Raw genomic sequence first — 23,262 nt, forward strand, 5'->3', positions numbered from 1 at the left:
AGAGAGACAGAGAGGGAGGGCCTCCAGAGAGACAGAGAGGGAGGGCCTCCAGAGAGACAGAGAGGGAGGGCCTCCAGAGAGACAGAGAGGGAGGGCCTCCAGAGAGACAGAGAGGGAGGGCCTCCAGAGAGACAGAGAGGGAGGGCCTCCAGAGAGACAGAGAGGGAGGGCCTCCAGAGAGACAGAGAGGGAGGGCCTCCAGAGAGACAGAGAGGGAGGGCCTCCAGAGAGACAGAGAGGGAGAGCCTCCAGAGAGGGAGAGCCTCCAGAGAGAGAGGGGGAGGGCCTCCAGAGAGAGAGGGGGAGGGCCTCCAGAGAGAGAGGGGGAGGGCCTCCAGAGAGAGAGGGAGGCGACCAGAGAAGGAGGGAAGTCACCAGTAAACGAGAGAAGCGACTAGAGAAAGAGGTCACTTGTGGTGCTCCACACACACATAGAGCAGTGTCATTATTAGGGTTGATAAAAATGGATATTAAGGTGTGTAAAATGTAATAATACAGTGCCTACAAGTAGTATTCAACCCCCTGCAGATTTAGCAGGTTTACACATTCGGAATTAACTTGGCATTGTGACATTTGGACTGTAGATCAGCCTGGAAGTGTGAAATGCACTGCAGCAAAAAAGAATGTTATTTCTTTGTTTAATTTTTTTTTAAATTGTGAAAAGTTTATTCAGAGGGTCATTTATTATTCAACCCCTCAAACCACCAGAATTCTGTTTGGTTCCCCTAAAGTATTAAGAAGTATTTCAGGCACAAAGAACAATGAGCTTCACATGTTTGGATTAATTATCTCTTTTTCCAGCCTTTTCTGACTATTTAAGACCCTCCCCAAACTTGTGAACAGCACTCATACATGGTCAACAAGGGAAAGACAAAGGAGCATTCCAAGGCCATCAGAGACAAGATCGTGGAGGGTCACAAGGCTGGCAAGGGGTACAAAACCCTTTCCAAGGAGTTGGGCCTACCTGTCTCCACTGTTGGGAGCATCATCCGGAAGTGGAAGGCTTATGGAACTACTGTTAGCCTTCCACGGCCTGGACAGCCTTTGAAAGTTTCCTCCCGTGCCGAGGCCAGGCTTGTCCGAAGAGTCAAGGCTAACCCAAGGACAACAAGGAAGGAGCTCCGGGAAGATCTCATGGCAGTGGGGACATTGGTTTCAGTCAATACCATAAGTAACGTACTCCATCGCAATGGTCTCCGTTCCAGACGAGCCCGTAAGGCTGTCATGTCAAGGCTCGTCTACAGTTTGCTCATGATCACTTGGAGGACTCTGAGACAGACTGGTTCAAGGTTCTCTGGTCTGATGAGACCAAGATCGAGATCTTTGGTGCCAACCACACACGTGACGTTTGGAGACTGGATGGCACTGCATACGACCCCAAGAATACCATCCCTACAGTCAAGCATGGTGATGGCAGCATCATGCTGTGGGGCTGTTTCTCAGCCAAGGGGCCTGGCCATCTGGTCCGCATCCATGGGAAGATGGATAGCACGGCCTACCTGGAGATTTTGGCCAAGAACCTCCGCTCCTCCATCAAGGATCTTAAGATGGGTCGTCATTTCATCTTCCAACAAGACAACGACCCAAAGCACACAGCCAAGAAAACCAAGGCCTGGTTCAAGAGGCAAAAAATCAAGGTGTTGGAGTGGCCTAGTCAGTCTCCTGACCTTAACCCAATTGAAAACTTGTGGCAGGAGCTCAAGATTAAAGTCCACATGAGACACCCAAAGAACCTAGATAACTTGGAGAAGATCTGCATGGAGGAGTGGGCCAAGATAACTCCAGAGACCTGTGCCGGCCTGATCAGGTCTTATAAAAGACGATTATTAGCTGTAATTGCAAACAAGGGTTATTCCACAAAATATTAAACCTAGGGGTTGAATAATAATTGACCCACACTTTTATGTTTAAAATTTATTAAAATTTAACTGAGCAACATAACTTTTTGGTTTGTAAGATTTATGCATCTGTTAATAAATCCTGCTCTTGTGTGAAGTTTGAAGGCTCTAACTTATTTGCATCTTATCAAACCTGCTAAATCTGCAGGGGGTTGAATACTACTTGTAGGCACTGTATATGAGCTGTAACATCCCATATATAACTTGTCCTACCTGATCAACTAGCAAATTCTTCAGGACCAGAAGAGGAGGATGGTGAGACGGAGGACATGTCGTGCTCCAATGCAATGATGGGACACCTTCCTCTGTGTCGGTCGGCTCCACAGAACTCAGGCACTCAGATGCAACATCTACAGAAAGAAAAATGTATCAGGCGCAAGATACGGCAACGGCTTGGCACAGACACACAGCACGTCAAAAAGCTGACAATGGGCACTGACGTGGCACTGCTGTCAAGGCCCTACTACTTTACAATGTGCTACCTTGGCACAATACGGCCACAATGACAAGGTGAGGGCTGTCAATGAGCTGGCAGAAGGCCAGCTCCCGATAATGGAGAAAGGGCATTGTACACACGACAGCCCCCAATAAGGAAGAGACAGGCCGGGTACATGACAGCCCCCAATAATGAAGAGACAGGCTCCTGTCATCTCTTCTTTTTATACTGTGTCACCACAAGGTCAAATGTTCGCTGTATTAGGAGGATGTGACATGCTGAGCGTCCAGCATTTTTAACTAGCAACGGTTGGCTGTGGGAGAAGAGGGGCTATGCCTTGTAGGAAGTGGCGCAGTCTTCCTCTGCCCATCCTGTTATTTCCACCCTTTCCATTATTCTATCATTCCTATCTCGTTATTCCTCTCCTTACTATTCCGTTATTCCCCTCCTCCCCGTCCCTCCCCCTTCCCATCGTTTCCCCTCCTCCCCATCCCTTCACCCTCCTCCGTCGTTTTCTCCTCCTCCGTGGTCATTTCCCCCATCTTTCCTCTCCCTCTCCAGTAGAATGCTGTGTTTATATAGTAAGGATGCAGGAATGTGCATATGGTGTCATTATAATGTGTTGGGTTTCTTATAATACTGCCCCAAGTCGTAGTATAACGGAAGTATTTTTATAATGACTGTAAAACTATTTTTAACTATATTTTTCATTAAAATATTTCTATTAGAAATATACACTACCGTTCAAAAGTTTGGGGTCACCCAGACAATTTTGTGTTTTCCATACTTTTATTAATTAAATGAGTTGCCAAATGAATTTAAAATCTAGCCCCGACATTGACAAGGTTATATAAAAAAAAAAAAAATAAAAAAAAATTTGAAATAATAATTTTCTCCTTCAAAACTTTGCTTTTGGCAAAGAATGCTCCCTTTGCAGCAATTCCAGCATTGCAGACCTTTGGCATTCCAGAAGTTAATTTGCTGAGGTAATCTGGAGAAATTTCACCCCACGCTTCCAGAAATTTCACCCCATGCATACCATACGGTCAAGCTGCTCCCACAACAGCTCAATGGGGTTGAGATCTGGTGACTGCTCTGGCCACTCCATTACAGATAGAATACCAGCTGCCTGCTTCTTCCCTAAATAGTTCTTGCATAATTTGGAGGTGTGCTTTGGGTCATTGTCCTGTTGTAGGATGAAATTGGCTCCAATCAAGCGCTATCCACAGGGTATGGCGTGGCGTTGCATAATGGAGTGATAGCCTTCCTTATTCAAAATCCCTTTTACCTTGTACAAATCTCACACTTTACCAGCAACCCCAGACCATCACATTACCCCCACCATGCTTGACAGATGGCGTCAGGCACTCTTCCAGCATCTTTTCCGTTGTTCTGCAGCTCACAAATGTTCTTCAGTGTGATCCAAACACCTCAAACTTGGATTCGTCTGTCCATAACACTTTTTTCCAATCTTCATCTGTCCAATGTCTGTGTTCTTTGGCCCATATTAATCTTTTCCTCTTATTAGCCAGTCTCAGATACGGCTTTTTCTTTGCCACTCTGCCCTGAAGGCCAGCATCCCGGAGTCACGTCTTCACTGTAGACGTTGACACTGGCGTTTTGCGTGTACAATTTATTGAAGCTGCCAGTTGAGGACTTGTGAGGCGTCGATCTCTCAAACTACAGACTAATGTGCTTGTCTTGGTGCTCAGTTGTGCAGCCGGGCCTCCCACTTCTCTTTCTACTCTGGTTAGAGCCTGTTTGTGCTCTCCTCTGAAGGGAGTAGTACACACGGTTGTAGGAAATCTTCAGTTTCTTGGCAATTTCTCACATGGAATAGCCTTTATTTCTAAGATCAAGAATAGACTGTCGAGTTTTCCATGAAAGTTCTTTATTTTCCAGCCATTTTGAGAGTTTAATGGAACCAACAAATGTAATGCTCCAGACTCTCAACTAGCTCAAAGGAAGGTCAGGTTTATAGCTTCTCTAATGAGCCAAACTGTTTTCAGCTGTGCTAACATACTTGCACAAGGGTTTTCAAGGGTATTCTAACCATCCATTAGCCTTCTAACACAATTAGTAAACTAAAAGTACCATAAGAACACTGGAGTGATGGTTGTTGGAAATGGGCCTTTATATACTTATGAAGATATTGCATTACAGACCAGACGTTTGCAGCTAGAATAGTCATTTACCACATTAACAATGTATAGAGTGTATTTCTGAATCATTTAATGTTAGCTTCATTGGAAAAAACTGTGCATCTCTTTGAAAAATAAGGAAATTTCTAAGTGACCCTAAACTTTTGAACAGTAGTGTATTATAAGATTACTTTGCAAATTTATATAAAGAAATTCAGAGATCCGAGCGACGGCTACCCCAATAGGGCAAGACATAGGGACAGGGAGGAGGGGAAAACCTCCTTCAGAAGATAAATATGAGAAAAGATGGAAAGGACCAGGGTGAACATCAGTTCACAATTATACAAACTATATATAAAAGAAAACCGTGGTTCCTCGAGGCATACGCTGTAAAACAAAGAGCTATCCTGAAGGAGGTAAGAAAGACCAAGACTACAAAGTCCTCGGCTCAGGCATCCACAACTAGAAGAACACTGATCAAGAATGGTGGTTATAGAATGAGATCACAGGAAGACAATTTTGTACCAAAAAAAAAAAAAAAAACACCCGTGAGTACAGACAGTGTGTAAAGCCAAGTCCCACACATGAAGAGTACAACTGCTGACTTAGTGCAGATGCATTGAGTACAGTCGTCAATAACGGTGACTTAGAATCAGATCAGAAAGCCAGGAAGGAGTAATAGATAAGCCGACACGAGGGTAAACACTACGTGACTTAGTAATTTGTTTTACCTGAGTAACCCGAGTCTTTATCAGATTCTGGAGCTGGAGGAATGGCGTTTCTGGGCTGATCCTCTTGCGCTGTCCTACGGCGCACTCTAAGCTTCTCTTGACTGCTGGAGAATGGATCCAGGTTCTCCATATTAGAAAACTGAAACAAGAGTTAGAATAATTGTGACAATGAGTCTACAATCGCTGAGGAATTAAGGGCTCCAAAAACGTGAGTAAAGGACATAAATGATATCCTAAAAGTATTTTAAAGAAAAACATATGACCCCCCCAAAACCACAAGCTTTTCTGTCCTCCACCTACATCCATAGACATTACTATGGAGTCGCCCCTATGCAGATATAACGGCTCCCTCTCTTTTGGGATTTCTAGAAGATTTTTGAGGCGTCTGTGGGGATTTCTGCCCTTTCATTTAGAAAAGCATTTGTGGAGTTAGACTCAGATGTTGGGGGGAGGCCGGACTCACAAACTCCATTATAGCATGGGGTCCGGGCTCTGTGTGGCCGCTCATGTTCCCCTCATGTCTTTATGAACCTCGCGCTCTGGGCACAGTCATTGAGAATAGATAATGGTCTTCCACAAACTGTTCCCACAAAGCTGAACCTAAAAGTGTCCACAATGTCCTTTTCCTAATTATTCAGATTTAGCAGGCCCTTCAATTATCTGCACATCAGTGGAGGTCCGTGATCAAAGAACCCATCAATTATGCAGCTCAGCAGACAAGTCTGAAAGCGCACACAGACCCAACTGCAGTTTCAATAGAAAGCAAATGTTCTATTAAATCAGTACTCCAGCCTGTGTACGCTCTCAGACAGGAATTGTACGCTCCTGTCTGCCGAGATGCACACTTACCGGGAGTCTTGTGTGCAATTGGTGGGGGATTCAGGACCTGCACCACCACCGATCTATAGGAACATCAAGTTCCTTCTAAATATGAAAAATTAGAAAGAAAATTTACTTAAACTTTGAGATTTTCCTTCACTGGAGCTAAGGGGCCGAGGACAAGCCCTGATAACAAGCCCACAGCTTCAGTCTCCTCCACCATCTGTACAGGGGGCACAATGCAGTCAGGGGGTAAAGTCCTCCTGGAATAACCAAACTCAGACTCATCCATCAGACGCAAATAGAGAAGTGTGATCCGTCACTGTACAGAACACATCTCCTCCAGTGGTGGCAGCTTTACACCGCTCCATCAGGCAATGGGGCCGGAGGTTACAAGCCAGGGAAGTGAGGACAGAGGGTTAGGGTTAGGGTACTGTTACACCTAGCGATGCACCAGCGATCCCGACTAGCGATATGACGCGGTCAGGATCGCTGGTGCATCGCTAGGTGGTCGCTAGTGAGCTGCCACACAGGCAGATCTCACCAGCGACATAGCGGTGGTCGGGGATCGCTACTTACCTGTCAGACGCGGCAATCCTGCGTCCTCCCGCCTGGCTCCACACGTCGGCGCCACAGGAAGCCCAGCAGGAAGTGGCCGACGAGGAATGGTCCAGGAGCTTCTCGCGCGATCAGCGATAACCAGCGGGGGAATCGGTCGGAGGCAAGTATCACATGCAGCGATATCGTTAGCAATATCACTGCAACGTCACAAAATCGGTGACTTTACAGCGATATTGCTAGCGATATCGCAGTGTGTAACGGGGGCTTTACACGTCGCCGGGGCTGGGAAGATGGCGGTTACAGCACCGCTGAGGGAATGGGACTGATTGGAGAAAGTAGAACTCAATATGCAGAAGGTGTAATAATAATATTCGCAAAAACCTCTAATAAATATAGTATAGTTCTTCTGATTCGTGATGTTGCTAACCCCATGTGCAGGCATTGCAGTAGCTTAGGTATCCACGATTACGACCAATAGCAACTGTCACTATAAGGTCATAGCCATGGATGCCTAAGCTACTGCAATGCCCTGCACATGGTGTAAGCGACATGGCAAATCACAAAAACTATACTACATTACTAACTGAAAGTGATTGCTAATATTAATATTATTACACCTACTACTTACTGGGCTTGGATCTTGGAGATGGGAAAGCTCCTTAAAAACTACTTGAAATAGAAAAGGAAATTTTTTTCCAAAACATTTTTTTTAGTTTCTTTTAAACTTTACTAAAAGGAAAAAGGAAGCACCTGAGTATTCAATATATTTATGTGGTATTCTATACCCCATCACATATACAGTTAGGTCCATATATATTTGGACAGAGACAACATTTTTCTAATTTTGGTTCTAGACATTTTACCACAATGAATTTTAAACAAAACAATTCAGATGCAGTTGAAGTTCAGACTTTCAGCTTTCATTTGAGGGTATCCACATTAAAATTGGATGAAAGGTTTAGGAGTTTCAGCTCCTTAACATGTGACACCCTGTTTTTAAAAGGGACCAAAAGTAATTGGACAATTGACTCCAAGGCTATTTCATGGACAGGTGTGGGTAATCCCTTCGTTATGTCATTCTCAATTAAGCAGATTAAAGGCCTGGAGTTGATTTGAGGTGTGGTGCTTGCATTTGGAAGGTTTTGCTGTGAAGGAAACAAGCGGTCAAAGGAGAAAAAACCCATCCGAGAAATTGCTACAACATTAGGAGTGGCAAAATCTACAGTTCGGTACATCCGGAGAAAGAAAGCACTGGTGAACTCAGCAATGCAAAAAGACCTGGGCGCCCACGGAAGACAACAGTGGTGGATGATCGCAGAATAATCTCCATGGTGAAGAGAAACCACTTCACAACAGCCAACCAAGTGAACAACACTCTCCAGGAGGAAGGCGCATCAATATCCAAATCTACTATAAAGAGAAGACTGCATGAAAGTAAATACAGAGGGCTCACTGCACGGTGCAAGCCACTCATAAGCATCAAGAATAAAAAGGCTAGACTGGACTTTGCTAAAAAACATCTAAAAAAGCCAGCACAGTTCTGGAAGAACATTCTTTGGACAGATGAAACCAATATCAATCTCTACCAGAATGATGAAAAGAGAAAAGTATGGCAAAGGCATGGTACAGCTCATGATCCAAAGCATACCACATCATCTGTAAAACACGGTGGAGGCAGTGTGATGGCTTGGGAATGCATGGCTGCCAGTGGCACTGGATCACTAGTGTTTATTGATGATGTGACACAGGACGGAAGCAGCGGAATGGATTCTGAGGTATTCAGAGCCATACTGTGTGCTCAGATTCAGCCAAATGCAGCCAAACTGACTGGTCGTTGTTTCATGCTATAGATGGACAATGACCCAAAACATAAAGCCAAAGCAACCCAGGAGTTTATTAAAGCAAAGAAGTGGAATATTCTTGAATGGCCAAGTCAGTCACCTGATCTCAACCCAATTGAGCATGCATTTCACTTGTTAACCCCTACCTGACATCCGACGTACTATCCAGTCCACGGTACCCGGCCCCTATGACCGGGGACGGGATAGTACGTCTAGCGCGATCAGCGGCGCTCACGGGGTGAGCGCCGCTGATCGCAGCCGGGTGTCAGCTGATTATCACAGCTGACACCCGGCACTATGTGTCAGGGGCGGTCACGGACCGCCCCCGACACGCTGACCCCTGGCACACTGCGATCAAACACGATTGCAGTGTACCAGGGGTTTAGGGAAGCATTGGCAGGGAGGGGGCTCCCTTCGTGCTTCCCTGAGACCCCCGCAGCAGTGCAATGTGCAGAGCTGCTGCGGGGGCCTCCTTCCCTGCAGATTCCCGGATCCAATATGGCGGCGGGGACCTTCGGGGGTCTGCAGGGAGCTGGCTTCCTCACTGCCTGCAAAGCTCAGGCATGAGGAAGCCTTCTGCACTGCCTGTGACAGATCACTGGTCTGTCACAGCGATCTGTGAAGTGACAGATCAGCGATCTGTCACATGACAGTTATGTCCCCCCTGGGACAATGTAATAAAGTTCAAAAAAAAAAAAAATCGCTAAATAAATTAAAAATAAAAAAAATATTCCCTAATAAATTCATTTTTTGGAAATAAAAAAAAACACAATAAAAGTACACATATTTAGTATCGCCGCGTCCGTAACGACCCACCCTATAAAACTGTCCTATTAGTTAACCCCTTTAGCGGACCCATTAAAAAATAAAAATAAAAAACAAAGCAAAAAATAATTCTTTATTATCATACCACCGAACAAAAAGTGCAATAACGCGCAATCAAAAAGACGGATATAAATAACCATGGTACCGCTGAAAACGTCATCTTGTCCCACAAAAAACGAGCCACCACACAGCGTCATCAGCGAAACAATAAAAAAGTTATGGCTCGCAGAATAATGCGATGCAAAAATTGTAGTTACTTACCGATAACGGTATTTCTCCGATCCCATGACGGCGCCACGGAGAGAGGGGATCCTCCCCACGCGGACAGGAAACCTACAGATAAAAAGGCAGTACCTCTCTCCCGCATCAGTTGTTTTACAGAGCATTAATGGAACTTCAGCCTAATACTAACACAACACTTTAAGAAAAAGGAATTTCTATAATTATTAAACTGCGTAGAGGAGACACCACGTGACTTTTTGACTAACTTATATTTACAATAAGTGCGCACCCCACGCGTGTAGGGAGGGAATATACGGGTGCCTTCATGGGATCGGAGAAATACCGTTATCGGTAAGTAACTACGATTTTCTCCTTCCCCCATGACGGCACCAAGGAGAGAATTGCAGAGACTATTAGGGGGGGACCACTGCCTCCAGCACCCTTCTACCAAACGTTAGATGTGAGGAGGTGGCTAGGTCCAGCCGATAGTGGTTAAAGAAAGTTGAAGGAGAGGACCAAGTAGCGGCTCTACATATCTGCTCAATGGAGACGCCTGCTCTCTCTGCCCAGGAAGTTAACACCGCTCTTGTGGAATGTTATTCTGCCTGGGATGTCCACGCCTTCTGACGAGTACGACAAGGTGATGGCGTCCCTTATCCACCTCGCCAGCGTGCTCTTTGATGCTTTCTGCCCTTTCTTTGGCCCCTGGAAGCAAACAAAAAGAGTCCTATCCTTCCTACACTCCCTGATTGTCGCTAAGTATTCCACTAGGCATCTCCTGACATCTAATGTGTGCAAGGTCTCTTCTCCCTTGTTTTTGGGGCTGGGGCAAAATGAAGGGAGAGAGATTTCCTGGGTTCTGTGGAATCGGGACGCTACCTTCGGCAGATAGGCTGGGTCTGTTCTAAGTAGCACCCTGTCGTCCAGGATCTGTGTGAATGGAGGAAAGGCCGACAGGGCCTGGATGTCGCTAATTCTACGGGCTGATGTGAGGGCTACCAAGAGGCAGGTTTTGAAAGATATTAATTTCAGTGGCGCCTTCTGCAACGGCTCAAAGGGAGGTTTGGTCAGGGCCGAGAGTACTAAATTTAGATCCCAGGGAGGGGCGTTCAGGGGAGACACGGGCCTGGATCTACCGGCTGCCTTAATGAACCTGGATACCCAACGATTCCCCGCCAAGTCACAGTTGTATAGGGCCCCCAGGGCTGCCACTTGAACCTTTAGTGTGCTGGTAGCTAGGCCTTGCTCCAAACCCTTTTGTAGGAACTCTAGGATGTTTGATATGGGTACTTTCCCCTTTGGACTAGCCTTTGATACTGAAAGGAATTTTCTCCAGACCCTCCCGTACTGTTTAGTGGTTATCGGCTTCCTGCTTTGCAGTAGCATGGATACTAAATTTTGGGAGAAGCCTCTGTTAATTAATAGAGCCCTTTCAAATTCCAGGCCGTCATGTGTAGATTCTCCACCTGAGGGTGCAGTACTGGGCCCTGGGAGAGTAAGTTCGGGATATCCGGGAGGACCCAAGGATCGGAGATGGACATTCTCCTCAGCCACGAGAACCACGTCCTTCTCGGCCAGAAAGGGGCTATTAGTATTACCCTCGCTTTGTCCTCCCGGATGTTCCTCAGAACTGACAGAATCAAGGCTATTGGGGGAAACGCATATGCAAGGGGAAAGTGCCAGGGAATCATAAGGGCGTCCAGGGCTAACGGGTCCCCGGATGGGTCTATGGAGCAGAATATCTTCACTTTCCGATTCGTTTTGTTGGCGAATAGGTCTATGTTGGGCTTTCCCCATAGCTGCGTGATCTGATTGAAAATTTTCTGGTTCAGCTCCCATTCGCCCTGCCTCAGCTGTGTGCGACTTAAAAAGTCCGCCATCAGGTTGTCTGACCCTTTTATGTGTAATGCCGTTAGTGAGCCTAGGTTCCCTTCTGCCAAGTGGAAAATTGATTTTGTCACATCCATAAGGGTACAGGACCTCGTGCCCCCCTGATGATTTAAGTACGCCACTACCGTGCTGTTGTCCGAGAGCACTCTTACGTGATGGCCCCTGAGGGAGTTTAGAAAATATATGAGGGCGCGTTTCACCGCTAGTAGCTCCTTCATATTCAAGGAGGCTGCTTTTTCGTCCTCTGTCCAGACTCCTTGTGCTTCATGGTTGTCCCAGTGAGCCCCCCACCCCCTGGGGCTTGCATCTGTAGTAAGGATCTGCGAGACCGGAATCACCCAAGGAACCCCCCTGGATAGGTTGGATGGTTCTGTTCACCACTGTAGAGAGCAAGCTGTTACAGGTGAGATGTTTAACTGCCCTTCTAAATTTCCGTGAAGAGTAGAGTTGAGCGATACCGTCCGATACTTCAAAGTATCGGATCGGAATGGATCGGCCGATCTTAAAAAAAAGTATCGGTATCGTCGATTCCGATACCGGAAGTCCCATTCAAGTCTATGGGACTTCCGGTATCGGAATAAGAAAAATCCTGTTTTTCCCTTGTACAGCCTCTCTGGGGTCTGTACGGGCCTTTCGGGGGGCTGTGCCGGCCTGCCAGGGGGTCTGTGCAGGCTCCGGTGGTCTGTGCCGGCCTGCCGGGGGGCTGTGCCGGCCTGCCAGGGGGGCTGTGCAGGCTCCGGGGGGCTGTGCCGGCCTGCCGGGGGGCTGTGCCGGCCTTCCGGGGGGCTGTGCAGGCTCCGGGGGGCTGTGCTGGCCTGCCGGGGGGCTGTGCAGGCTTCGGGGGTCTGTGCAGGCATCGTCCGATGGGACTACAAGTCCCATCGGGCGATGCCTGCTACCATGACAGTGATTGACACATTAGCCAATGATGGGACAGTAGTAGTCCCATCATCCGGCTAATGTGTTGAATGTAAAAAAAAAAAAAAAAATTACATGCTACATACATACAACATGCATACTACATACATGCTACATTCATACTACATACTACATACATGCTACATTCATACTACATATATACTACATGCAACATGCATACTACATACATACTACATGCATGCAACATGCATACTACATATATACTACATGCATGCAACATGCATACTACATATATACTACATGCTACATACATACTACATATATGCTACATACATACTACATATATACTACATGCATGCTACATACATACTACATACATACTACATACACTCACTGGCCACTTTATTAGGTACACCTGTCCAACTGTGTGTTAAGACTTAATTTCTAATCAGCCAATCACATGGCGGCAACTCAGTGCATTTAGGCATGTAGACATGGTCAAGACAATCTCCTGCAGTTCAAACCGAGCATCAGTATGGGGAAGAAAGGTGATTTGAGTGCCTTTGAACGTGGCATGATTGTTGGTGCCAGAAGGGCTGGTCTGAGAATTTCAGAAACTGCTGATCTACTGGGATTTTCACGCACAACCATCTCTAGGGTTTACAGAGAATGGTCCGAAAAAGAAAAAAAATCCAGTGAGCGGCAGTTCTGTGGCCGGAAATGCCATGTTGATGCCAGAGGTCAGAGGAGAATGGGCAGACTGGTTCGAGCTGATAGAAAGGCAACAGTGACTCAAATTGCCACCCGTTACAACCAAGGTAGGCAGAAGAGCATCTCTGAACGCACAGTGCGTCGAACTTTGAGGCAGATGGGCTACAGCAGCAGAAGACCACACTGGGTACCACTCCTCTCAGCTAAGAACAGGAAACTGAGGCTACAATTTGCACAAGCTCATCGAAATTGGACAGTAGAAGATTGGAAAAACGTTGCCTGGTCTGATGAGTCTCGATTTCTGCTGCGACATTCGGATGGTAGGGTCAGAATTTGGCGTAAACAACTTGAAAGCATGGATCCATCCTGCCTTGTATCAACGGTTCAGGCTGGTGGTGGTGGTGTCATGGTGTGGGGAATTTTTTCTGGGCACTCTTTGGGCCCCTTGGTACCAATTGAGAATCGTTGCAACGCCACAGCCTACCTGAGTATTGTTGCTGACCATGTCCATCCCTTTATGACCACAATGTACCCAACATCTGATGGCTACTTTCAGCAGGATAATGCGCCATGTCATAAAGCTCGAATCATCTCAGATTGGTTTCTTGAACATGACAATGAGTTCACTGTACTCAAATGGCCTCCTCAGTCACCAGATCTCAATCCAATAGAGCATCTTTGGGATGTGGTGGAACGGGAGATTCGCATCAGGGATGTGCAGCCGACAAATCTGCGCCAACTGTGTGATGCCATCATGTCAATATGGTCCAAAATCTCTGAGGAATGCTTCCAGCACCTTGTTGAATCTCTGCCACGAAGAATTGAGGCAGTTCTGAAGGCAAAAGGGGGTCCAACCCCTTACTAGCATGGTGTACCTAATAAAGTGGCCAGTGAGTGTATATGCTACATACATACTACATGCTACATACATACTACATGCATGCTACATACATACTACATGCTACATACATACTACATATATACTACATACATACTACATACATACTACATGCATGCTACATACATACTACATGCTACATACATACTACATATATACTACATACATACATACTACATACATACTACATGCATGCTACATGCTACATACTACATATATACTACATGCTACATACATACTACATACATACTACATGCATGCTACATACATACTACATATATACTACATGCATGCTACATACATACTACATGCTACATACATACTACATATATACTACATGCATGCTACATACATACTGCATGCTACATGCATGCTACATACATACTACATACATATTACATGCTACATACATACCACATATATACTACATACATACTACATACAATACATTCATACAATACATACATAGACATACAGTACATATAACATAGAGTAACATACTTACCAATACTTGTCACATTGTTCCCCGAAGCCATTGTCTTTTACGGAATAAATATTAACATAACAAACCACAAAAATACTCACCCACGATCCGAAGCAGTCCACGAGTGTGTCCCACGACGATCTTGGGTAGAGAACTGCAGCATCAGCTGTTGCTGCCGTTCTCTACGGGCTGCAGGAATCCAATGACGGAAGGTAGGTATCCTTCCGCACTGTATTCCTCCGCCACTTAAAAAAAAAAAAAAGTCCCTAGTCTCACTTTATGCCATTGCTGCGTGGGAAGCAGCAATGGCATAAAGTGAGACTAGGGACTTTTTTTTTTTTTTTAAGTGGCGGAGGAATACAGTGCGGAAGGATACCTACCTTCCGTCATTGGATTCCTGCAGCCCGTAGAGAACGGCAGCAACAGCTGATGCTGCAGTTCTCTACCCAAGATCGTCGTGGGACACACTCGTGGACTGCTTCGGATCGTGGGTGAGTATTTTTGTGGTTTGTTATGTTAATATTTATTCCGTAAAAGACAATGGCTTCGGGGAACAATGTGACAAGTATTGGTAAGTATGTTACTCTATGTTATATGTACTGTATGTCTATGTATGTATTGTATGAATGTATTGTATGTAGTATGTATGTAGTATATATGTGGTATGTATGTAGCATGTAATATGTATGTAGTATGTATGTAGCATGCATGTAGCATGCAGTATGTATGTAGCATGCATGTAGTATATATGTAGTATGTATGTAGCATGTAGTATGTATGTAGCATGCATGTAGTATATATGTAGTATGTATGTAGCATGTATGTAGCATGCATGTATGTAGTATATATGTATGTATGTAGTATATATGTAGTATGTATGTAGCATGTAGTATGTATGTAGCATGCATGTAGTATATATGTAGTATGTATGTAGCATGTAGTATGTATGTAGCATGCATGTAGTATATATGTAGTATGTATGTAGCATGCATGTAGTATGTATGTAGCATGCATGTAGTATGTATGTAGTATGTATGTAGCATGTAGTATGTATGTAGCATGCATGTAGTATATATGTAGTATGTATGTAGCATGTAGTATGTATGTAGCATGTAGTATGTATGTAGCATGTAGTATGTATGTAGCATGTAGTATGTATGTAGCATGCATGTAGTATATATGTAGTATGTATGTAGTATGTATGTAGCATGTAGTATGTATGTAGCATGCATGTAGTATATATGTAGTATGTATGTAGCATGCATGTAGTATATATGTAGTATGTATGTAGCATGCATGTAGTATATATGTAGTATGTATGTAGTATGTATGTAGCATGCATGTAGTATGTATGTAGTATGTATGTAGTATGTATGTAGCATGTAGTATGTATGTAGCATGCATGTAGTATGTATGTAGTATTTTTTTTTTTTTTTTTTTTTAACATTTAACACATTAGCCGGATGATGGGACTACTACTGTTCCATCATTGGCTAATGTGTCAATCACTGTCATGGTAGCAGGCATCGCCAGATGGGACTTGTAGTCCCATCGGACGATGCTTGCACAGACCCCCGGACATCAGCACAGCCCCCCGGCAGGCCGGTACAGACACCCACAGGGTGCACAGACCACCGGCAGGCCGGCACAGCCCCCCGGCAGGCCGGTACAGACCCCCACAGGGTGCACAGACCACCGGCAGGCCGGCACAGCCCCCCCGGCAGGCCGGTACAGACCCCGGGCAGTCCACACAGCCCCCCGGCAGGCCGGCACAGCCCCCCGGCAGGCCGGCAGAGACCCGCGGCAGGCCCGAAATGACGGCGCATCATGATGCGCACACACCGCGCATCATGATGACGTCAGGCTGTCAATCAACTTTGAACTTCCGATTCCGATGCCGACTTCCGATATTGAAAAAATATCGGAAGTCGGTAACGGAATTCCGATACAGCAAGTATCGGCCGATACCCGATACTTGCGGTATCGGAATGCTCAACACTAGTGAAGAGAAATTTCTGCCTCCAGTATCTCCCACTGGAGATCTCTTGTATGAGCTTGGGCCCACTGGACCGCTGGTAGGCAGGCTGTCATTGAGCTGAGCAAGGACATGGCCTTCCTGAGTGTCATTAGTGTCCGTGTCATTGCTCCTGTTGTTAGCTGCTCTATGTGTAGCCGTTTCCCTTCGGGGAGGCGGCACTCCTGCCTGATGGATTCTATGGTTATGCCCAGATATTCCTGCACCTGGCTCGGAATTAACCGAGATTTTGGTAGGTTCAGCAGCCAACCTAGGTTGGACAGAGATTCCATAGTCTGGTTCAACTGGTCTCTGCAATGGGCCAGGGAGTTGCCTACTATTAGGAAGTCGTCCAAGTATGGGACTATTAGGGCGTTCTGTTCTCTCAAATGTGCCATAACCTCTGATACGATGTTCGTGAATACTCTTGGGGCGATGGCCAGCCCGAATGGGCGGGCTTTGAATTGGTAATGCTTTATTTCTCCCCCTATTGTGACTGCTATTCTGAGAAACCGGCGGTAGTCCGTGTGTATAGGGACGTGATAGTGCGCGTCTTTTAAGTCGAGTACTGCCATGTAACAAGCTGGAAACAATATCTTTACCGTGGATTTTATGGTCTCCATCTTGAATGGAGGAATCACTAAGCATTTGTTCAACCCTTTCAGGTTTACTATCGTCCTGAATGTTCCATCTGGTTTCTTCCGTAAGAAAGGGGAATAGAAGCCTTCTCCTTTTTCTCGGTGGGGGACTTCCTGCGACACTGCTTTCTCCACCAGGGTTTGAATCTCTTGCTGTACTGCAACTTGCTCTTCTCTCTATTGCCTTTGTGGGGTCACTACGAAAGAGGGTTTGGGTAAGGTGTGGAATTTTAACTTGAGGCCTGTTTCTATAATGCTTAGGATCCAGGAACTGTCGGATATCTTTTCCCAGGCCGGGAAGAAGAGGCTCAATCTTCCCCCTACCTGGGAGACACCTGCATTGGGGTTGCTTCTTGTCCGCCGGCTTCCCGAACATGAACCCCTTCCCTTTGCCTCTTCTATCTTCCCACTTGTCCTGGGAATTTTTAGGCGGCTTCCTCTGGATAAATTTCCTGCTCCGAAAGCATTTGAAGGGGAAATTGGATGGGTTCGGGAAAGACTTCTTTTTATCCCCTGCTTTCTCAAGTATATCGTCCAGTGTAGGCCCGAAAAGGAATTCCCCTTCACAGGGGATGGAGCACAACTTTGTTTTTGCTTGCAGGTCTCCCGTCCAGCACTTGAGCCATAGGGCTCTTCGTGCAGCATTCGAGAATGAGGCTTCCCTGGCTGTCAATCTGATTGAATCTGCGGATGTGTCTGCTAGAAATGCCGCTGCTCCCCTCATTAACGGGACAGAGTCCAGGATTGCTCCCCTTGTGGTTTTATTTTTTAGCTGGTCGTCCAGCTGGTCCAGCCATACCATCAGGGATCTGGCTGTGCAAGTGGCAGCTATAGCGGGTTTTAGTCCACTTCCGGCTGCCTCCCAGGCTTCTTTCAGGAATGTATCGGCCTTCTTATATCCATAGGGTCTTTCAGTGTCCTCGTGTTGAATTTTTTTCGAAGCTTTCGCTATTGCTACATCCACTTTCGGTGCCTTGTCCCAAAACGAGCAGCTTGGCTCCTCAAAGGGGTATTTCCTTTTTGGTGCTAGGAGGCCCTTTTTCTCCGGCCTTTTCCACTCCCTCTGAATGAGCGACTGGATTTTATCGTTCATGGGGAAAGACCTCCTTTTCTTCTGTTCCAGCCCACTAAACATGGCGTCCTGGATGGTTCTCTTCGGCCTAGCATCTACAAGCCCCATAGTGGTTCTGATAGTCTTTACTAAATTATCCGTTTCTTCTATGGGGAAGCAGCTGCGACCTTCATCCTCAGAGGACGAGGAGCCGGATGACGGGCTGTGTCAGATGACGAAGAACCACTTTCCCTTTCACTAGGGTCTGACTCGGGTTCCTTTCTTTTGGGTTTCTTCTTTTTGCTTTTTTCCCGCAGGGTTTTGACAGTGGTCTCTACCTGATGGGCAATTAGGGCTCTAAGGTCAGAAGTGAACCCTGGGGATTCCTTGCATATTGTATGCTCAATGCAGGACTGGCAGAGTCTTTTCCCCCACGCGGTGAGGAGCTCCTCCTTACAAAGTGGGCAAATCTTGTGGTTAGATTTCTGGGTGCACTTCTTCCCCTGTAAGAGAAGGAGGACAGGCCCTAATTACAGGATATACGTTCACGTAGTCCACTTACCCGCCGGCCCGAAGAAGGATACCGAATCAGCCGTTGGCCCCGGATCTGCACGCGGCTTGTCCTTTGGGACTCCTTGCTGCGTCGGGACTCCGAACGGCTGCTGCTGCCTTGTCGCTGCGGCTGCTCCTTGGTGTCCTTCTAAGGCTACTTTCACACATCCGGTGTCAGGGGTCCGGCGGCATGCGGCGAAAAGCCGGTCCGCCGGATCCGGCCTGCAGCGGTGACACCGGATGTAGATGCGGCGCCTTATGCGGCGTGGAGGACATTTAAAGGAGCCGCAGCACCGGGGGACGGGAGAGCCGGTATGGAGAGGAGCCGCAGCACCGGGGGACGGGAGAGCCGGTACGGAGAGGAGCCGCAGCACCGGGGGACGGGAGAGCCGGTATGGAGAGGAGCCGCAGCACCGGGGGACGGGAGAGCCGGTATGGAGAGGAGCCGCAGCACCGGGGGGACGGGAGAGCCGGTATGGAGAGGAGCCGCAGCACCGGGGGGACGGGAGAGCCGGTATGGAGAGGAGCCGCAGCACCGGGGGGACGGGAGAGCCGGTATGGAGAGGAGCCGCAGCACCGGGGACAGGAGAGCCGGTATTGAGAGGAGCCGCAGCACGGGATAGAGAGGGAGAGGGAGAGAGAGACTCGCCGGGCACTTGTGGGGTTAAATCTCACAGTGCCCGGGCATGCGCTGTTCAAAAACGTTGCAGGCAACGTTTTTTACAGACGCCGGACGGCGCATGTTTGCCGTATCCGGCACAAACCGGAGGCGCCGCATGTCCATCCGGCACGATGCGGCGATCATTAAATTCAATGTGAAAAAACCGGATCCAATTCCGGATCCGGTTTTCACTATTTTCGCCGCATCGTGCCGGATTTACAAAAACGGATGTGTGAAAGTAGCCTTACGGTGCTGCTGCGGTGACTTCCGTGGCTGCTGCTGGTGTCCTGTGTCTGAGGACGTTTCCACCAGTTGCTGCTCTTCTGGTTCACTCATGGTGCCAGGCCACGCTGCGCCCCCTGTGCACTTCTAACCAAGTGAGGGATGAGATCAACCCCAAATTTCCCTCTCTCCCCCCCCCCCCCCCCCCCCCCACAAGGCCAGCTGGTGACGCCTCCCATCCGCCCCTTCGCGTGGGCGGCGGTGACTCCTTGACATCTGGCGCGTGTGAGGCATTGCCTCGCCTCCCCCGGCCTGCCGGCTCTTGTGTGACGTTACGTGCCCCATGCGTGCGCACCACCGCCGGCTTCCAGAGATGCACCGCGTCCGGCGACGCTTCCTCTCCGGCCTGCCGGCCCCGTGACGTCACACGCCCCGGCTCCCAGAGATGCACCGCGGCCGGCGGCGCCTCCTTTCCGGCCTGCCGTCCCTCATGACACGCGCCTTGTGCGTGCGCGCCGCTTCCAGCTCCCAGAGGTGCACCGCGGCCGGCAGCGTCCTCCTCGGTGTGGGGAATACCTGCGCCCGCTGACGCTCTCCCGGTACCTGCTCATGGAGGATGCCAAGCCTTGAGGGGAGGACGGATCTTCCTACTGCCACCGCTCTCCCCCCCTGCACACCCTGGAGGCCCGCTGACCCCCAGCAGTGGCGCCTCGGGTGACCGCCCCAGCTGGGGCAGGTGGCTCCCGCTGCCATCCTCCAGACTGGTCGGCCCCGGCATCCGATGGTAAGTCTGTAGGTTCCCTATGGGGACAGGAAACCAACTGATGCGGCAGAGAGGTACCGCCTTTTTATCTGTAGGTTTCCTGTCCCCGTGGGGCAGATCCCCTCTCTCCGTGGTGCTGTCATGGGGGAAGTAGAAAATAATTCATTTTTATATAAAATTGTTTTCACTGCATAAAAGCGCCAAAACATAAAAAAAATGACATAAATGAGGTATCGCTGTAACCGTACCGACCCGAAGAATAAAACCGCTTTCTCAATTTTACCGCACGCGGAACGGTGTAAACTTACCCCCCAAAAGAAATTCTTGAAATGCTGTTTTTTTGTTCATTCTGCGTCCCAAAAATCGGAATAAAAAGCGATCAAAAAATGTCACGCGCCCAAAAATGGTACCAATAAAAACGTCAACTCGTCAAAATACGGAAAAGTTATAGCTCTGAAAATGTGGTGATGCAAAAACTATTTTTACAATAAAAAGCGTCATTTAGCGTGTGACAGCTGCCAAACATAAAAACCCGCCATAAATAGTAAATCAAACCCCTCTTTATCACCCCCTTAGTTAGGGAAAAATAATAAAATTAAAAAAAGTATTTATTTCCATTTTCCCATTAGGGTTAGGGCTAGGGTTTAGGGCTGAGATTAGGGTTAGGGGTGTGTAGGGGTTAGGGTTGGAGTTAGAATTGGGGGGTTTCCACTGTTTAGGCACATCAGGTTCTCTCCAAACGCAACATGGCGTCTGATCTCAATTCCAGCCAATTCTGCGTTGAAAAAGTCAAACGGTGCTCCTTCCCTTCCAAGCTCTGCCATGCGCTCAAACAGTGTTTTACCCTCACATATGGGGTATCAGCCTACTTTAGGACAAATTGCAAAACAACTTTTGGGGTCAAATTTCTCCTGTTACCCTTAGGATAATAAAAAATTGGGGGCAAAAATATCATTTTTGTGGAAAAAAATATATATTTTTTTATTTTCATGCCCTGGCATTATAAACTTCTGTGAAGCACTTGGGGGTTCAAAGTGCTCACCACATATCTAGGTAAGTTCCTTGGGGGGTCTAGTTTCCAAAATAGGGTCACTTGTGGGGAATTTCAACAGTTTAGGCACATCAGAGGCTCTCCAAACGCGACATGACACCCGCAGACCATTCCATCAAAGTCTGCATTCCAAAACATCACTATTTCCCTTCCGAGCCCCGACGTGTCCCTTTACAGTAGTTTTCTCCCACATATGGGATATCAGCGTACTCAGGACAAATTGTACAACAACTTTTGGGGTCCAAATTCTCCTGTTACCCTTGGGAAAATAAAACTGGGGACTGAAAGATCATGTTTGTGGAAAAAATATGATTTTTTTATTTTCACGCCCGGGCGTTATAAACTTCTGTGAAGCCCTTGGTGGTTCAAAGTGCTCACCACACATCTAGATAAGTTCCTTGGGGGGGGGTCTAGTTTCCAAAACGTTGTCATTTGTGGGGGGTTTCCACTGTTCAGGCACATCAGGGGCATTCCAAATGCAGCATGGCGTCTAATCGCAATTCCAGCCAAAAAAGTCAAATGGCGCTGCTTCCCTTCCGAGCTCTGCCATGTGCCCAAATAGTGGTTTACCCCCACATATGGGGTATCAGCCTACTCAAGTCAAATTGCACAATAACTGTTAGGGTCCTGTTACCCTTGGAAAAATAAAAATTGGGGGTCAAAAGATCATTTTTGTGGAAAAAATGTGATTTTTTAATTTTATGGCTGTACGTTATAAACTTCTGTGAAGCCCTTGTGGGTTCAAAGTTCTCACCACACATCTAGATAAGTTCCTTGGGGGTCTAGTTTCCAAATTGGTGTCATTTGTGGGGGGTTTCCACTGTTTTGGCATATCAGGGGCTTTCCAAACGCGACATGCCGTCCGATCTCAATTCCAGCCATAAAAGTCAAATGGCGCTGCTTCCCTTCCGAGCTCTGCCATGCGCCCAAATAGTAGTTTACACCCACACATGGGGTCTCAGCGTATTCAGGACAAATTGCACAATAACTTATAGGGTCCTGTTACCCTTAGGAAAATAAAAATTGGGGGTGAAAAGATCATTTTTGTGGAAAAAATGATTTTTTAATTGTACAGCTGTACATTATAAACTTCTGTGAAGCCCTTGTGGGTTCAAAGTTCTCACCACATATCTAGATAAGTTCCTTGGAGGGGGGTCTAGTTTCTAAAATGGGGTCACTTGTGGGGGGTTCCCACTGTTTAGGGTCATCAGGGGCTCTCCAAACGTGACATGGCGTCCGATCTGAATTCCAGCCAATTTTGCATTGAAAAAGTCAAACGGCGCTCCTTCCCTTCTCAGCTCTGCCATGCGTCGAAACAGTGGTTTCCCCCCACATATCAGGTATCAGCGTACTCAGGACAAATTGCAAAATAACTTTTGCAGTCCAATTTCTCCTGTTACCCTTGGTAAAATAAAAAAAATTGGACCTGAAGTAATTTTTTTAAACATTCAAAAAATTCCTGTGAAGCACCTGAAGGGTTAATAAACTTCTTGAATGTGGTTTTGAGCACCTCGAGGGGTGCAGTTTTTAGAATGGTGTCACTTTTGGGTATTTTCAATCATATAGACCCCTCAAAGAGACTTCAAATGTGATGTGGTCCGTAAAAATAAAATGGTGTTGCAAAAATTAGAAATCGCTGGTCAACTATTAACTCTTATAACTTCCTAACAAAAAAAATTTGGTTCCAAAATTGTGCTGATGTAAAATAAACATGTGGGAAATGTTATTTATTAAGTTTTTTGTGTGCTGTATCTCTGTGATTTAAGAGCATAAAAATTCAAAGTTGGAAAAATGGGAAACTTTCAAAATTTTCGCCAAATTTCCGCTTTTTTCACAAATAAACGCAAGTTATTTGAATGAAATTTTACCACTAACATGAAGTACAATATGTCACGAGAAAACAATGTCGGAATCACCGGGATCCATGGATGCGTTTCAGAGTTATTACCTCATAAAGGTACAGTGGTCAGGATT

General features: G+C 46.8%; 1 protein-coding gene across 1 annotated transcript in view; it reads right to left on the reverse strand.

Moving 5' to 3' along the window:
- CIPC (CLOCK interacting pacemaker) overlaps positions 1 to 23,262 on the reverse strand; it is a 45,493-nt gene that overhangs the window by 16,854 nt on the left and 5,377 nt on the right. The window contains exons 2-3 of the mRNA XM_073587485.1: positions 5,207 to 5,345; positions 2,112 to 2,248 (exon numbers count right to left, since the gene is read on the reverse strand). Coding sequence (XP_073443586.1) covers positions 2,112 to 2,248; positions 5,207 to 5,336 — 267 coding nt within the window. The 5' untranslated portion in view covers positions 5,337 to 5,345. The remainder of the gene's footprint in view (positions 1 to 2,111; positions 2,249 to 5,206; positions 5,346 to 23,262) is intronic.

This window comes from Dendrobates tinctorius, unplaced genomic scaffold, assembly GCF_039654945.1.
Source record: "Dendrobates tinctorius isolate UK_male_01 unplaced genomic scaffold, ASM3965494v1 ptg000010l, whole genome shotgun sequence".
In the NCBI taxonomy this organism is placed as follows: Eukaryota; Metazoa; Chordata; class Amphibia; order Anura; family Dendrobatidae; genus Dendrobates; species Dendrobates tinctorius.